General features: G+C 40.8%; 1 protein-coding gene across 3 annotated transcripts in view; it reads left to right on the top strand.

Moving 5' to 3' along the window:
* Positions 1–17974, top strand: part of DHRSX (dehydrogenase/reductase X-linked) — a 168270-nt gene that overhangs the window by 24229 nt on the left and 126067 nt on the right. For all 3 annotated transcript variants that reach the window (XM_063340885.1, XM_063340893.1, XM_063340877.1), the window contains one exon: positions 15182–15289. In XM_063340885.1, the coding sequence (XP_063196955.1) occupies positions 15182–15289 (108 nt within the window). The remainder of the gene's footprint in view (positions 1–15181; positions 15290–17974) is intronic.

Here is a 17974-nt window from a genome sequence, read left to right as displayed (position 1 = left end):
GTCCATCCTTTGAGAGGTGGCTCCAGGTATGTCAGCTGCCCTGGAAGTTGATTATCAGCTTGGCGTGATGAAAACGGGACTAAATAAAACGTCTTTTCCTCAAAAAAGAAAAAGGAATCATGCGCTGAAAGAATATTCACACCAAATGGGTTGTTGCAGGACCATGTGATTTGAGGTACCTCTGCTGGTCAGGTGCAACAGAAAGCAGGGGTGAAGTCTATGCTAGTGCTGATCACAGAATCACAGCATGGTAGGGGCTGGAAGGGACCTTCAGAGATCATGTAGCCCAACCCCCCTGCCAAAGCAGGTTCACCTAGAGCAGGCTGGACAGGAACGCATCCAGGCAGGTTTTGAATATCTCCAGAGAAGGAGACTCGACAACCTCTCTGGGCAGCCTGTGCCAGTGCTCTGCCACCCTCAAAGTAAAGTTTTTCCTTATGTTCAGATGGAATTTCCTGTGTTCCAGCTTGTGTCCATTGCTCCTTGTCCTGTCACCGGGCACCACTGAAAGGAGTGTCCCCATATTCTTGACACCTACCCTTTAGATATTTATAAGCATTGATGAGATCCCCTCTCAGTCTTCTCTTCTCCAGGCTGAACAGACTCAGGTCTCAACCTTTCCTCATAACAGAGGTGCTCCAGTCCCTTGATCATCTTTGTAGCCCTCTGCTGGACTCTCTCCAGTAGTTCCCTGTCCATCTTGAACTGGGGAGCTCCAGAACTGGACACAGTACTCCAGATGCCTGAAAAGTGCTGGTATTTCTGTTGACTCCTTTAGAACTGACAGGGCGCATTGTGACCTACCGGCCTGTTTGAACTGCTGGTGAGATCAGAGAGTTGGAGAGTGAGGTCGTACCTTGGCCATGCAGAAGGGCCGGTGTGGTCCCTGCAGCCTTCACTTCCCTTCTTGGAAGCAGGATGGCTGGGAGGTGTGGGTCAACAAAGACACACATTTCTGTATGAAATGAGCTTTTCCCTTAAAAGTTTGGAAAACTATTTATAGGAGGGAATTAAATGTAGGAATAAAAATAGGAAGTTTGTGTCATACTGCTGGAGCATTATCAATAATGGGACTCGTTTTGTGAGCAGTTGCGTTTCTTCAGAGGAGCGTGTGATACTCGCTAATTGAAATATTAATAGCAGATAATGACACTGTGGAATGATGGCCTCTTATATGGAGACATACTTTGAGAGCTTTTAATCTGTGTGGTAACTCTGCATATTAAAAATCTTTGACAATTTTGATGAGAGCAATTATAGAGCATGCACAGTAGCTGCTCTTTTAAGTTAACTAATTCCCTGAGTCCTGTGAATCTGCATTAGGTTAATGGCCTATAAGATTTCATTCAAAAGGTTTTTCACTGAGGAATAAAAACACCTAATTTTTTAAAAAAATCTTTCAAAACAATTAGCTGTATTGCAAAGCAGTTACCTTCCTTGTGAAAAAGATGAAAATTGAAAGAAAATGTGTGAGTATGAGATCACTTCATCACATGTGTTAAGGAAGGGGATTTTGAAAAGAAATCAGTCTTTTCCTAGAAAAAGGGCTGTCATGAGAGAATTAGGAAATTATATATAATACAGTCGAGACCTTTCTGTACTCAGACTTTCGTACTCCATTTGAGACCTCTGACCGGCTCCTGTTATCAGAGAAGAGAAAAATGAATAAAATTCCATCTTCGGAAAACAAATGTTGTAGCTGTCTTGAAGACAAAACATGTGCATGCCCTTCATACTTTCTCATTCCAAGTTAGAATTGATTTTTAAGCAGTTTTGCTTACAGAAAACAGCTCCGTCCAAAGGCTCACGGGGCATGGAACTCCCATCTGAGATAAGAGCTCTCTTAAAGAAAAAGAATAAATTAAAAAACCCCGCAAAGCTATCTGCCGCCATGAGCTTGTGCTTCTGGAGGCCGGGTGGTGGCCCTGGGAGGTGACATGTGCTGCATCGGAGGGTTGAGCAGCTCGGAGCCCCGGCAGCTGCGGCATTCAAGCTCAGGCATCGCCCCGCATGGGGCAGCTCCCTCTGGGGCTGCGTGGCCCCACGGGCATCTGTCTCCCTCGACACGTTCTTGTCCCACGCAAGCAAGGCGAGCCTTGCTGTCCTTGGAGCCGCTGCTTTGGTTGTGTACACCGAGGGGCAAATGAACATCCATACGAGTGATGATCTGCGGACAGCCTTTGCCACTGTCCGGACGCTTCACCAGGCGCCGGCTAGCCAAAGAAATGATTGTATTAGCCAGGGGCTGGTTGGAAGGATGGGGAAGTAAGGCAGAGAGGGAGACGAAGGGATGTTGAGGCAATTTTCCATCTTTTTTATTAAGCCAGTAGCACCGGAGGGTTATTTCACATTAATGTCGAAGCTGTAATGGCTTCTGATCATTAGTAGCTTCTGAAGATTTTAATAATATGGAAATGTGCTTTTTAACATTTTGTGTTTTAATTAATAGCAGGTATCTCAGGGTAGCTTTAAGTATGGATTGGTTTATGTGCTACGCTTCCTGTTAACTAGATTTTTCCCAATAATCTCTAATCACCTTGTAGCTCTCTTCCTGATTCTAATTACTGGAGCTTTGTATATGATAACAAGCACTTCAGTTCACAAGTGATTGCACAGTTTTCTGAAGTGAAATACTCCAGAAACTTTCAATTACCTTTGAAGTCCCGTATACCAACTCGTGACTTCTGCTTGCTTATTTACGTTTGATGGAAATACTGTCACGCTGAAGCCACGGGAAGCAAAGGGGACTGTTTAAGTGGCAGCAGAGTGTTTTGTCATCTGGAAGAGGCAGATCTGAATGTGACCTTCAGCTGGATGCTCTTCAGCTTGATTGGGATATGGAAATTACGTTCTCTGTCTCTGGGAATGGAGGAGATGCAGTTTAAACTACTCTTAATGATCTTGCCAACTTCCCTCCCTTCCCCCCCCCCCCCCCCCCCCAAGTATCTAATATAGTAAGGGAGTATTTAAAGAATTGACTTTTCCAATGTATTGGTTGCCCAGCTGTATCTCTCCATCTGCGCTCTGAGCAAGAAGTGATGGAATGATTAATTCAGTCTTTTAATAGCTTGTGGTCAGAAAAAGAGGTGTTGGACTTCACAAGCAGTAAAAGTAGAAGCTATAAAGATGATACTGGGGGTTGTGATACAATTTCCTGTACTGTCTAGGAATATGATAATACTGTCAATATTGTCTTGAAAATTAAAAAGAAAATATTTGGTCTTTTGAAAAGTAAAGATCATAGTGCAAAGTATAAATTTGTTTCTCTTAGCTTTTTAATTCCTGTGGTGAGATGCTAAAAAGCAGGTAGCAACATTTTGCTTTTGGTTTCAATTTCCAGTTTGATCGTTAAGTAAATTGATCAGTCTTTCCAGTTTAAACCTAAATTAGGAGATTACTCTTTGCTTCAGCTTCTGTGTATGAGAGTGCTGATGAATATGAGTTTCAGCGTTTTCTGAGCTTTGAGTAATATGTAAATATTGTAATTTATATGTACAATATGTAAAAATTGTAAATAATGTAAATATTCTCCAGACTTGAACATTTACGACAGAACTTTTCGTCCATGCAAGGTGTGGGGGCTTCCCTGCTTGGGATTGTGTCTTCTTTTTCTTTTTCTTTTTTCTTTTTTCTTTTTTCTTTTTCTTTTTCTTTCTCTTTTTCTTTTTCTTTTTCTTTTTCTTTTTCTTTTTCTTTTTCTTTTTTTTCTTTTTCTTTTTCTTTTTCTTTTTTTTTCTTATCTTTTTCTTTTTCTTTCTTTTTCTTTTTCTTTTTCTTTTTCTTTTTCTTTTTCTTTTTCTTTTTCTTTTTCTTTCTTTTTCTTTTTCTTTTTCTCTTTTTCTTCTTTTTCTTTTTCTTTTTCTTTTTTTTCTTTTCTTTTTCTTTTTCTTTTTCTTTTTCTTTTTCTTTTTCTTTTTCTTTTTCTTTTTCTTTCTTTTTCTTTTTCTTTTTCTTTTTCTCTTTTTCTTCTTTTTCTTTTTTCTTTTTCTTTTTCTTTTTCTTTTTCTTTTTCTTTTTCTTTTTCTTTTTCTTTTTCTTTTTCTTTTTCTTTTTCTTTTTCTTTTTCTTTTTCTTTTTCTTTTTCTTTTCCTTTTCCTTTTTCTTTTCCTTTTTCTTCTTTTTCATTTTCATTTTCCCCCTGAGGTTTATTTGTTGTGAAATAACCAGCCCAGCACTGACAGTCTTCTGAAATGAGGTTTCTGCATTGCAGCCAGTTGTGACCTTTACTTAGTTCATAATGGAGTAACAGACACGTCACTCTTTGCTGATTGTTTTTTTCTTTATCATTTATAACTCGCTGTTTTCTAGGTCAAAACTATAACCTAAATGCTAATTTTTCACAGTTAGACATGAAATTTTAAACCTTTAGGAATTCTGTGCCACATTTCATGCAGATAACTGTTGAGTTTTTTGAGATAGCTGGGACGTTGTCTTTTCCAAGAGAAGACAATTATTTCTGACGTTACTTAGATTTTACTTAGATTTCACTTTATTTTCTGTTTATGGCTTCTTACAAATTGATCGCTGGATTTCTGAGCATGGTACAGAGAAGTACTACATTCATTGGGAACTTTTGCAGGAAGGATAATTGTCTTTAAATGGCAAATGTTTGGTGAAACTGGAGCTTTCTGCTGTTAGGTTGGGAGTTATGCTGGGAAGACTTTTCATGCTCGGGGTGTGACTGAGAGCAAGGACTTGAAATGGTTTCTTACACCCCGAGGGATGTAAACCATTCTAAGGTGGAGCTGCATCTACCTGTTAGCTGTTTGTAAAAGCTTGGAGCCTGGACAACCTTCGGTTCCTGATACAGAATGAAAAAAAGATTTTCTAATGTCTCTAACTTTTGCAGGATGGGAAAATTCATTCTGCAGGTACTAGACTATGCAGAGCTATTTCCATTACCCCTATTTAAATCTCCTGAGATGAGCTCGTCTTTTTCATCTCTTATTTCACAACAGGAAAAAAATATAATTACAAGATGACATGACTTGAAGAGCATTGGGAAGTTTTACATAAAATGACATTGCCTGAGGTATTACACAGTTACATTCGCCCAGAGGGAGGGAGTATGGGAGTAAGTATCAGTAAATCTGTTCAAAAGATAACCAGATGCTTTTTCTTGATTTAAAGATACACCTGTATATAACTTCCCTATCTTTAGTGTGACTGGAGTGAAAGAGAAGAAAGCCAAAGAGTAAGATTTAATAGGTAAATATATAAAAGGAATGGAAGATAAGCAGGGCAGAGAATACGCGGCAAATGGAAATATGTCCTTTTCTATTCTTGTGATAGTATTTTCCCATGTAAGAAATGATATGGGTAAATGGATCCTTTAAATATATGCATATGTAGGGAATGGTTGCTTTCTTCTTGGAGCTAGTGTCGAGTTTCTTCTCCTGGTATTTTTAACAAATCCAGTAATCTTTCACATGCAGGCTGTGGCTGTCCAGTATACTGCAAGGAATTATCGGGATTTCTTCATATTATTGCAACAACCGTCTTGCCCTTATTTCACAAAAACCCGTGTTAGGTTTTTGTGAAGTGCCTTTTACGAGAGAAGCTGGGGCTGCTCACGTATCTATCACCTTGGCTGAGCCGAATTCACGCTGTGCCCTTCAGCTGCTGTTCCTGCCAGAGCGTGGTGGTGTTCCACATGCCTCTCCTGTCTGGCTGTATGGCAGCAAAGCCCTCTCTTCTCTTCCAGGCGAAGGTGGCGTTTCATGGCTTCATCCGAGTCTCTAGTTGGCGTCTGTCCCTAAGACAAAACGATTGCATAGTGGAGCAAAATACGCCATGTGTGGTGTAACGCCAGTGGGGAGTCTTGTGCCAAATGCTCTTGCACAAGTCTGTCAATATGTAGTATCAGCCTTTATCTGAAATACCCTTGTTACTTGGGACTAGTGTTTCTCCAGCAAAAAAACTGTCTCAAGCCAGGAATAGGAAGGATGTTTAAGATAAGGACTAGCATGTGATGGCAGAAGTTGCTCGATGCCTACCTGGAATTTGCAGACTCATAATTTCACTAATATAATTTATACTTGTAGATCTAAGGCAACTTTTTCATCTCTTGTTTCTGTCTCTCTCTCTCTCCTTCCATCCCCTCTCAGGGATTGAGTGCTCTCCTATTCCTACACATTCAGTTGGGAACTTTACTTCCAGAGCAGACTGTGGGCAAACCCGGATTCCTGATGAATTTTTAGCAGATTTTCATAGTGCACTGTGGTATTTCCCAACTGTCTGATTTGTATAATGGTGTGTTCAATCTATCTATTTGGCATTCATAAAAATTAGATTCAAATCTCTTATCTTTAGATGAGTTTTGGCTAAAGGAACAAAGTACCCGAGAATGGCAAACATGGCCAGAAGTGAGATTTAGGACTCGGGAAATGCACCCTCCCTTCTACTTTGGCTTTCTTTTACCTTAGGGCAGCTCCATATTTGTTGGGATCAAATTTCCTAATATCTCTCTGTCAAAATCAGCCTGAACTTGTATTGTAAAAAGATCAGATATATGCTTCATCAAACTGTTTTTCAATGCAGCCTTGTTTCCCATTGTCTTAGAGAAACCCAATTCAGAAACGGCAAGAAAACTTCCCAGATTAACCATCCTCTTTAGTTTTCTCCATTCCCAGGCTCTTCCTTCGCTGGGAGCTTTTTTTCATGTGATCAATGACCCTGATGCAAAAAGTCTGAGTAGGGTTTATTGGAGGAAAATGTTCTTCTTCACAGTCAGAACAAAGACAGCTTAAATCAGTTCAGAAAATTACCATCTATATTGTTTTTGAAAACTGCAATTACCTTTTTCTCTGTGCCGCCCTTCTGACAAGTCTAGCAGCATTACAAAGTCCAGGATCAATCTTACTGAGGATCCTATTTGACAAATAAACCAAAAGCACTCAGGCTGTAGTTGAGAGATGTATGAAAATGCAGCTTCCCTTGGCTCTCAAAACCAGGCAGGACTTCTTCACTTGCAAACGCTCCAGTCATACGCGCTAGAAAACAGGGCACTGAAAATACACGTGCAAGTGCCAAGGAACTATTTTTCGGATGACTTTGGCAATAACCGTAGCTTACCTTTCTACCAGTCTGTTCTTACAGTGCCTTGACTTACACCATCTTCCCCACATGAAACCACGGTTGATTTGCATCCGTAAGTAGCCATAGGCCAAGTGGTCTGTGCAGGTCTCCTCCCTGGGCCTTTTTTTGCCTTGAGGACAATACCGCCACAAAGAGATTTATGATTGAGGTGTATTAAATTGCTTAGAGATGCATCTCTTTCAGCTAAATACTTGGAAGTAGGGGGGAAGGTGAAGAGAGGGGAAAGGGTGTTGAAGCACTCGAAAATGACCTCTTCTTGACAAAAAAGCTTTCTTGTTCCTGTGTCTTTGAGAGTCTAATACTCTCTTCTCCTTCCCGTTCCACACCCAGCCTTCTACACACACTTCTCCCTTTATCTACATTTATCCTGTCTTTCCAAGAATCACTAGAAGAAATGCGGATAGGTGTGTCATGCAAATGAATTTTTTAGTGCAGCTTTCCATCCCCCTTCCCATTGTTGCTAGAGAGATCTCTTATCACAGGACTTGGATTTTTGAGTGCCAAAAGCTGTTGCTCTGAAAAGCTGCCTTATTTAGGATATAATTATTTTTCTTTAGCAAAAAAAATGTATTTCTTTCAGTCCTGTAATGCTGGCATCATAACTATCTTTTTACTACTGCACAAGTTGATCTTGCATCTTTTTTTAATATGTGGATTTCTTTTACTACAGTTAGGTCTTGCTGTGGATGCTGGTGCTCTGATCTTGTGATACTGAACTCTAATAATACTTCTTGCTATCTAATACTGCCCAAGGCTCCCCAGTGTGTTCATGAGATGAGATGAAAAATAAGAGGGAGGAGGAGCTATTCTGATTATTAATCCTTTGTAGTACGGCTATCCCATGTGTTAATTGAGATATCTGGGGATGAGTCCTGGAGCTGATTTTGGGAACTTCTGTCTCTGGCTTGTCAACTTGCCTGCAAATGTTATCATTTTGTCCCTATAAACAAGCTGGCATGCTTGTCAAAAAGCTTAACAAATGCTATAACCTTACAGCACGATTAAATTTGGGAGGTTCTTTTTGTTTGTTTTTATTGTCAATTAAAAAAAAAATCATTAGTCTGGCTCAGCAGATGTTTGCTGCTAATTCTGAAGAGATATCACTTGTTCTTGTGTTGACAAGGTTGGGGAGGGACGAGGATATGCATTATCTCCTCTAGCTGTGTGAGCACACTGCTTTTCTAGTTGGTGTGGCTGCCGACTCTCCTGCTTTTGTGTCATTTACTGCCTTGATACACTTTGGCCATTTGTCTGGGCTTGCTAGCTATCTGGTGCCTTGGCTTGAGTTACGGCACTGTTTGGATTCCCAGGTGTCCAGGCAGTCCAGGAGAATTGCTGCCTCTGGTCCTGCGATTGCCTGTGCTGCACGTGTGCGGGAGCTCTGCCCAGTTGTGCAAATGTCCGCCCAGTTGTGGAAATGTCCACTTCACAGAGCGCGGGCTGCACATGTGTTCCCGTGTAGGATATCCCAGCCTGAAATATGGGGCATGGAGCTTTTATGGATTTCCTGCAATGGTAAGTGTGAATTATTGTTCATTGTTTCATTGGCACACAGCGTTTTAGAACCCGTGTGCACTTTGTGCAATGGTTAAACAAGAAACTTGGGTCTTACGGATGCCAGGGGTTTTGCTGTGGTTTTGTGAGCGGTTATTAACAATCCGTTTTCCCTATCGGTTGCTGTGTGGGAGGCTTCTTAAATTAGGTCTTCCCTAATTCTTACAGCTATCTGGCTGCTGCTGTTCCATTAATAGCACCTTGAGATACTATGCGTTTGTAGGGGTAAGGGACACATTTCCATGGTTTGGTTTCTCCTGCTGTGCTGGTTCTTCAACACCTTTCCCTTCCCATGAGTAACTCCAGGGCCAGCCTGTCTCCAGTACCTCCATTTCCTCGTGATTCCTGACTTTCACTTCTTTTGCAGAAGTAAAGTAAGACAAAAGCTAGGAGGCTTGTCATCTAGCTAGTGCAAAATTCCAGTTGTGCTTGGAAATAGATGCTCTCCCGTGGCAAATAAATCACCCTTACACAATGCATCCATCCATTCGAGATATATTGGACCTGTTGGTTTATGTGCCAGTGGATCTGCGTGTACACAGGACATTTGTTCATGAACAGAAGGTCTGATGGCTTGCAACTGCAGAAACCAGCAGGATACCTTTTCGCAGAAGGACTAGTCAGGCTGGTTGCCACCTACCTGGTTTCCAGCCTTAAAAGCCTTCAATCTAGATTGCATATTGATGTTCCTTAGGAAAGTGATAGGAAGCAGCAGAGGCAGGAAAGATCTTGGTGTGCAAATTTGGGAAGACCATTTGCATTTGAAAGATCATCTGCACAGGCTTAGCACAGGCGTAGGACCCACAACTTTTCTGTTGGTGAAAGCTGGTGTCATACAAGAAAAACAAAGAAAAAAAAATTGTCTGGTTTATTCCTCAGGACTTTAGTACATGAAATTGTCCTCTGTTGGGATAGTCCTGGAATGACTTTTTTGTGTCTGGACCCCGTTTACTCAGTTTCTGCCAAGACAGAAGTTTACAGAGGTGTTACTGTAAGGCTCTCACTAAAGGCTATTGCTGAAAGCTGTGTGGATTCCCCAGAGGGGTACTGATTGCCTCTCGGAGTAGCAAATGAGTTATTTTTCTACATTTGCTTTGAAAGGGATCTTAATGGCTATAATCTCAGCCCTGCCACAGTGTAAATCGGGGAAAACGACTTGGAGTGTTTTGGGATGGAAAAAACTTCTCAATAATTCGGTGGTAGACTGCGCTACACGAATTCTTTAGACAACTAGAAAAACTCGATTGTGCCTTGTCTTATGGTGTTAGATGAGGACTGACAATTACAGTTTGCCCTCTTTTTCTCACTCGGTGTTGCTATACAGGAACAGCTCCAAACTTGGCACTTGTTATTCTGTCATCAAACTAAATATTCATTGTGGCTTCTTTTCTTTTTTTTTTCCTTTTATTTTTCCATCTGTGGTTCTGCCAGTTACCTTCAGGCATCGTATTTGCATGTAAATTATTCAGTTATAGGAGGAAGGGAAAAAATAACTGTTAGGATTTGTCTGTGGGGGTCTTTTCAGCACAAATGCCACCAGAGTTCCTGTGCCGAGTGCCCGGTTCAGGAGGTGCAGGCAGGTCCCAGCGTGGCGCCTCTCAGGTGGCCCCTCTGACCAGCTCTTTGTATGCCTTCAGTGGTGCTTGTCTTTCTTGCCTGATAAGGACTGGAGACTGATTCAGACAATCTGAACTCTGCCTTTGGCCGTCCATGTCTTAAAAAGAGGGTTTAATGAAGAGATTAATATAATGATATTATATTTTAATGTCCACATGACTCATAATGTTCTACAATGCAGATGCTGGATTAATAGAGTACGAGATGAAACTTTGTAAAAAATTGATGCGATTTGCTTTTAATAAACTTTTAATACTTTCTTCTTCTTTTTTTTTGGCCTCAAACAGGCTGTGTGGTAAAGATTACAGAATACCAAAGCAAGTAATTCTTAAAGGGAACTCTTCTTCTGAGGTTTGCATTGTCTGTGTTCACAGAGTACATTTCTGCAAAGAAGAAAGTTTAATGCCTCTGTTTTGATTTGGCTACTTCAATTACCCCCATCACTACCCCAGAGCTGAGATTTTGCTGGCAGGAACTAGCCATTGATATGGAAGTGGTCACTGATACAGGTCTGCAGTCTGTTTTATTTCTCTGTGGTCTTGGCAGTTGCAGAGATGTCTTGATGGCCCTCTTTAAGACACTCTTGGAAATCAGTATTTTTAAAAATTACAGAATTGCCTTAAATTCTTCGTAGCATCGAGTGCGTGTGAGGGTGTCTCTGTACATGGAAGGAAGTTATTTCAGATTAAGGAGAAGTATATTTAAAGGGACAATTATTATTTTAAAATAGCTTCATATCTGGACATATTTATTACAGAATAAATCTGCCTTGTTTTCTGCTTTACCTCAATCCACTTGCAAAGTAGATGGGCTTATTTCTTCCACATATGTTGGGGTGCAGGCAGAACCTGCAGCCTGGGAGAAGCCTCTCTCCGACTTTGGTGTGATAAAGCAGCATGTAAGGACTGCAGGCTGGTTTCTTCAAACACAGAGGGAAATTAACAGCTAGTGCTTGGTCAGGGGATTTCATTAGCACCATGGCTGTATGGTTCTCATGTCCCACGGTGAGATCACCAGCATTACGCCTCTGCAATTGAGATCAGTATCTACATACCAGGAGCAGAGGCAGAGAGAGAGATGGGATGTTTTAAATGAGGTGCAAGAAGCACCAGAGGGAACCTCCCCTCCCTGGCAAAGCCGGTGGGTCCCCACTGCCTCCTGCCTGGGGGGGCTCCCAGCCTCCGGCTATGCTCGGCTCAGCCTCTCGCGCAAAAATAAACCAGTATCTGCTGGAAAACCAGGCTGAGCCCAGCTCTGCTTTGAAAGTTTGATGTTGGGTTTCGTCACGGAAGAGGTGTTTTCACACTGAAAAGGTGGGTGTTTCACAAACTTTACCCGGCAGTGGAGTTCTAGTGGGAACAGGGCACCAATAAACTGCCTTTCACTGTAGTCGCCACTGGCTTACACACGCAGCCTGGGTTTGATCTTGACTGCTTTTATTGATGAAAGAACCAGCAGTGTCTCATTTTCATGGAGAGTCATTTTACATTAAAGTATCTATCTTGGTGGAAACAGTACACCTTTTCTGCAGATTAAAATTAATTTAAGGTTTATAAAAATCAAAACTAAGAGTTAATTGACTGGGTTATTTTGTTGGGTGTTTTTGGTGTGACCACCCCCCCCCCCCCCCCCCCCCCCCCCGGATGTTTCAGTTTTTCTCTTTGTGTTTCCCATTTTGGCTGAAGTGAACTGATACACTGAGATGTGACATGCAGTGTTGTGTCTATTCAAAACCATGCTCTGTGGAAAGCTGTATACTGTACCTATCATAAATAAACCGGATACTGGCCGTTTATCCATGTGTCTGCAGCCTTCTTTTCTCCCTCCCTGGGTGCTTTCTTAGGTCCTTGGAGGTAGCTGCTACAAACGTGTCTGTTTTAAAGTTCTCTGTAATTTAGGATCTCACTGAATGCATCTCTGCAGTGGAGTCTGTCCGTCTGTCATGCTCTTCATTGCAGGTTGGTAATGCACATGACTTGAATGACCATTAGGACCAAAAATGGTCCTTTTCTTTGTAGCCCTCATGGACAGGATCGGATGGGGCATTTTCTTTCCTTGTCCTCTGTTAAGCACCATTTCATCACATTGATGCCTGTTATCACTTTGCTCCTCTGACTTCCCGTTTTTCCTTCATGTTATTGACCCTTCCCCAGCCCTGACATCTTTTTCTCCTTTTCTTTCACTCATTTTCTTCTAAGTAAATTAATTTTGCACTAAATGTCACTTCTTATTCGATAGGTAGGTGTAGTGGAAATGTCATGGAAATAAGTGACAGCACCTGTGTGCAGCAAGCAAAATCCAAATGTCAGGTTGGCAATGTGATGAGAGGAAGCAAGAGGAGGCATGGGGAGGCAGAAGAGGAGGAGAAGGTACTCAGGCCCAAAGGAAAGCAATTCCTTTTGAGGAAATTCCTTTTGTTGGTGTTGGAGTATGTTTTTTCAGCTATAGTGAAATAAACAGAAATGGAAATGACTTAATGTTCCTTTTTTCTCCGTATTCTGTACCCAAATGCACAGGTGAAACGGGATGAAAGATAAACGGGGAGGCAGAGCTGCGGGGAGGAAGCAAACTTTGCATTTGCGCAGCTCGCTCTATCACATGTTGGCAGGATTTTCGATGTAGTTTATGGATTAACTGAACTTTAAAAGAAAATTATTTAGTGGACTTCAGCTCACATTTTTGCCTTCTAGATGGCGTTTTCTTTACAAGTATATATGCAGTCGCCACATGAAAAATTCACTCATGTAGCTGTAGTGGCCAGAAATGGCCTTTCCTGCTTTTACAGCAAGGCAATGCCAGTGCTCCCTGTATGGATTTAAAGCTGTTCGACCCCTCAGGAGAGGCCTCAGAATAGCTCTTGCAGCACGGGCTCAACTGAGTGTTTTTTTTGTTTGTTTGCAAGAGTTCATTTTTCAGAGTCTTGAACTTTTTGAGCAAACAAAAGCTCAAAAAGCCATGTGTTTCTGATTTGTCTGCCATCTTGCAAAGAGTATTGCCCTGTTCTTGCTTGAGACCTGTCTCCTCTCAGCATGCCTTTGGTACAAGGCAATGTGTTTGTGTTTTCACGTGGTCTAAAACGTTGAACAGTGAGCACATACTCGTCCCCCTTTTTATGGATGCAAATCATTCAGGCAGTAATTTTTCACTCCATGGCTGAAAGCACTTGAGATTATATGTCCTTGCCAAATTTCAAGTGTATCCGGTCATGCTGGGGCACAAGGGCTGCTCACATAGAGGTGACAACGACTTGTTTCACACTAAGAACATTTATTTTTCTTCCTCTTTAAAATCTTTATTTCCTGCCTGCATTTTCAAAAACTGCAAAAGCTTTTTTTGTTTTCCCTTTTTTTTCTGCTTCACTGACAGAGAAGAGACCAGGAAAACATAATCTCAAAAGGCCATGTCTGGTAAAGTAATAAACTATTAAAAAATACTGCCTAGTGTGGACAATTTATCGAAGTATTTAGCGTCAGGTCTAGCTTTAATTTCTTAACTATTGAAAAAATTGTGGGCACTTTACTTTGAGTTTGTTCTGAGAAATATTTTTGGTGGAAATTGCAGGACTGCTTGTAACTAAACTGAAGACCTTTAGGAAGGCTCTCAGCGAAGTTTTATTTAGTTCGAATTATGTATTTCAGGACACTTACATGCCTGGATATCACTGTAATAGGAATTAACTTTTGAATACTTGCAAACATTTCTCACTCTCCGTGGATGGGAAGAATCATGTCATTACCTGAAGAAAACAGAAATTCATGTTGAATTGTGCTGGAAAGCACTATGTATTTCAGAAAAGGTGAAATCTGGGTCCTTTTTGAAGTTGCTGTGAAGAAAGCAGCTTATATCAGCACTGGTTCTGTGTTTCATAACCATATAAAATACGAGCTTGTGTTGTACAACAAAGCAATCCCCTAAAAACCTGAAAATCAAAATAGAAAGTCCTCTGATAGATGAAAGTCAGCATCTTTTTAGCATTTGTTATCTATAACATTGCCTATGGACGCCGTGAGGTGGCAAAATGAAATATTCAGCGCCGTTTTCCCTGTACAAATACCTAGCAGCTTCTTCTCAAAAGCAAACAGAAATTCATCTCGGTCGCCTGAAGACCACACAGTGCTTCACATGAAAGATTAAAAAAAAAATCATATTTGATATTTGACCTGATTCACGCCCCCCTCAAGCGGTTTGTTTAAAAGGCCTTGGCTCTCCTTTGGCAGGAGGCCGCCCTCCATCTTGGGGGGGTGCCTTGGGACGGTGTGAGGCCTCATGGGCCCCCCTGCGGGTCCTCGTGGGCCATGGCGGGGGTGGGGTTTTTTTTAGACAAAAAGTTGCCCCGTCCTTCCTTTAGGGGCCAGGACCCTGTGATTTTCACCAGGCGGAGTTCTCAGTTAGTTACACAGGTAAGTTAGGTTGGCTGGCTCCTGCCGTGTAGCTGCGTCGTCTTTGACTGAGCTGTTTGCCATTTCCCCCATGTCACGGGTAGAGGCCTGGCCTTGGCCATTCGAGAAGTTTGCAGGGTATCATCATGCTGCCAATGGAGTTTTTTCCCCCTGTACGCATGGAGTAAACCCCCCCTGAGCTGACGTTTAACAGCCGCCTTGCTCTGTTACAAACTGAAGGTGAAAATTTTAGAGGGCGGACTACTACAGGATTACAAAATGCATGCAAATAGAAATGAGAAACTTTCTGAACTGGGTGTTTTTATCTTTGGTGTCATCAACTCCAGTCTAGTGCGGTAAATAATGGCAGATGCTCTGTAGTTTTTATTTCCATACAGAGTGTGCTTTTGAGACTGTTTACTAGCCTGGCTAGAGTGGTCTGTCAAGCATACGCCACTTTAAAAGACATCATAACTTCTTAATCGTGTTACTATTGGGAACTAACCTTGCATTATTTCTTTTTCTTCATATAGTTTTCCCTACACAAAATGGAAAGGTTGCTATAGTGACTGGAGGTGCTAAAGGAATCGGTTACCAAACTGTGAAGCATTTGGCAAGACTTGGCATGCACGTTATAATAGGTAAAGTCATTATTTTCTTCATGTATTTTTTTGTTTCAGAAAATAATTTTTTTTCTCTTAAGGAGTATTTTCTTTTCAGTCCAAGTAAATATATGGCAGGGGAAGGAAGGAGGGGGGAGGATACAGGGTTTTAGTAGTATTTAGCGTAAATAAAGATTTGGTTTGTGTTTTGCTCTGCAAGATTTTCAAGAAAAGTAGATGGGTTTTTTTTAATGCAGAACTTTGAAGACTTGGACTACCTTACATAAGAAGTAAACAGTAAGGTAGTGAAAAAGGCTTAAAAATATAGGTGTCACAAAAATATTTTATTATCTTGTTATTGAGTACAGGTTATGCTTCAACTTTAGGGTGCACAATGTTTCTAAGGAGGAAAATAATTCCTTGAAAGAATATTCCAGTGTGTAGTGGGGGATGATCTGTGTTAGAAGGGCAGAGGAAGCTCCTATAATTTCAGCCATGTAAAAATTGCAGATTTACTTCTTAGTTTGTCACTGTAGGTGGCCTTTGTAGGCAAAACAAGAAAATTAATGCCCCGAGAGGTTCATTCACGTCAGTCTGATGCCGGCTTGTAAGGTGACTATGTTAGATTGAGATGTCTTTTAGACATCTGAAGTTAGGATAGGTGAATTTCTGTAGGAACTCAAAAAATGTCTTGAGTACAGAATTTCTTCTCTCTACTACAGACAATATTAGTGAGACTTTTTTCCTATTTTCTGAAGCTTTCTGTACCACATATATATACTAATATATTTACTAAATCAGTATGTAACATCGTGAATACTTATGTTTAAAAACATTTTGCTCCCTTCATCTTTCTTTCACTAGATTTTTACCTAAAACACTGTAACTTTTACACCATAAGGTCACCGAAGGTTGGTATTTCATAATACACCTAGCAAGCTGGTGATGCCATTTTATCTAGCTTTTAAACAGAATGTGCTCTCTCTAAGGTTTTGTATACACATCTTAAAAAAAACCGAAACAAACCCACACCAAACAATAAATAGGAGCATAGTAGCCATGTATTTTTAGTCTAGTGCAGTCAGTAAAACTAATAGAGTTGCCCCGGAATCATATAGGTGTAATGTGGAATACCACTTACTCATACATGTTTTAATAGACGTGTCAAAACCAAGCATCTGTAAAAATGCAAAAAGATGCTGCTATATGCAGATAGATGCTAGAGGTAGCTAATGTAGCTAGATGTAGCTAATGTTGTCAGCATTAATATTTCACTAAAGAAGTCTCTTCTCATGTTTAAGGTGGACTGCAAAAATGTACTCAGTGGGAAAACAAAAAGGCTAATTTTGTTCTCTTTGCTTAGGGTTATGTAAGCATAGAATATCGCTACTTTTTTAAAATGTATACTATGTAATGTATGATAATAATGTATAATAACAAAATTCGGTGTGAGATCTTTGGGAAAGGGAAGGTGGTATATAATTACAAAATCTCTAAATAAGCTGATTTTTTCAACTCACAATCACCTCTCATAGATCCCATTCACTCACACTCACACCCATACTCTCACAAGAACCAAGATGTGAGTGCTCAGGTGGTCTGGTGAGCATCACTTAGGTGCAGCGTGGGAAAATGTACCCCAGCTACTGAGTCCTTATCCTGTCTCTGTGGTTCATGGACAGATCTTTTACATCCTTTAGGAGTCATCAGCTCTTAGTAATTTTTCCTTGTAAGGAGTATATAGGCTATGTCTGTAGCCTATTTTCTGGTGGACTAACAGGAAAAATAATGGTATAGGTGATATGCCGCAACCATGATGTTAACCTCCTGGTGTCAGGGGGCACGGTCATCTGCTGGCCAGTCCTCTGTGCTGTGGCCTTGATACAAACAATACAGGAATGGTATCCTGGAAACATGTCCTTTATTTTCAGTAAGGGGCATTCTTTTAACTCTTTGCTATGCTCTTTCTTCTGATGCTTACAGGCGCACGCATTTCCATTTGCTCTTCATTTGTACCAACCTTAATATTTGCATTACGAATCTCTAAAAATGTATATTAATGAAATTAATTATAGGAAGCATTTGATGAGTAAGATTTTCAACTGATTCAGTTCTTTCAGGCAAACTCTGACCTAAACACTGGTGAGTCACGGCCATCTTCTTTGCCTGTGAAATTCTTCAGAGCAAAGAAGCCCTGTCAGTAGAACTGATAGTCTCAGGCTTTTTTCCAGCTGCAAGATTAAAACAGTCTCAAAAACACATTAAATGCAATGACCTTCCATCCTTGTTGCTAACTGTTCACCCCAAGTGTCCAGAGTATGCTTAAAATACCTGCCGGCACATTGGCATGCGTTAGCACATTCAGCTTCAGGCCACGCAAGCAAAGATTTAAGCTTCAAATAAGACAGCAAGTCTGCTCAAGCTTTCTGCTCTAGAAATTTTTTCACCCTATGTTTGTATATAGGCATGAACTTATGTGAAAAAAGTGTGGATGTTAGGTGAATTTGGGCTTGCGAGGGAGACTCATGTGTAGCTCACAATCAAGCTTGCCCATTCACTGAATGCTTCTTTCCCATTTCAGGGATTAAGTAATGGGAATATTTAGCAATAAAGAATGATACCCCTGCAGCGGGCAAATGAGTCAAACCTGAATGTCTGATGTGAAGATGATTCACCATTTGTGATGGATGTGATTTTGACTCCATTTGACATTTTAGAGGAGTA

Source organism: Chroicocephalus ridibundus, chromosome 1 (assembly GCF_963924245.1).
Source record: "Chroicocephalus ridibundus chromosome 1, bChrRid1.1, whole genome shotgun sequence".
Taxonomy (NCBI): domain Eukaryota; kingdom Metazoa; phylum Chordata; class Aves; order Charadriiformes; family Laridae; genus Chroicocephalus; species Chroicocephalus ridibundus.
The sequence above is the reverse complement of the archived record's forward strand: the minus strand, read 5'-3'. Positions and strand labels throughout refer to the sequence as shown.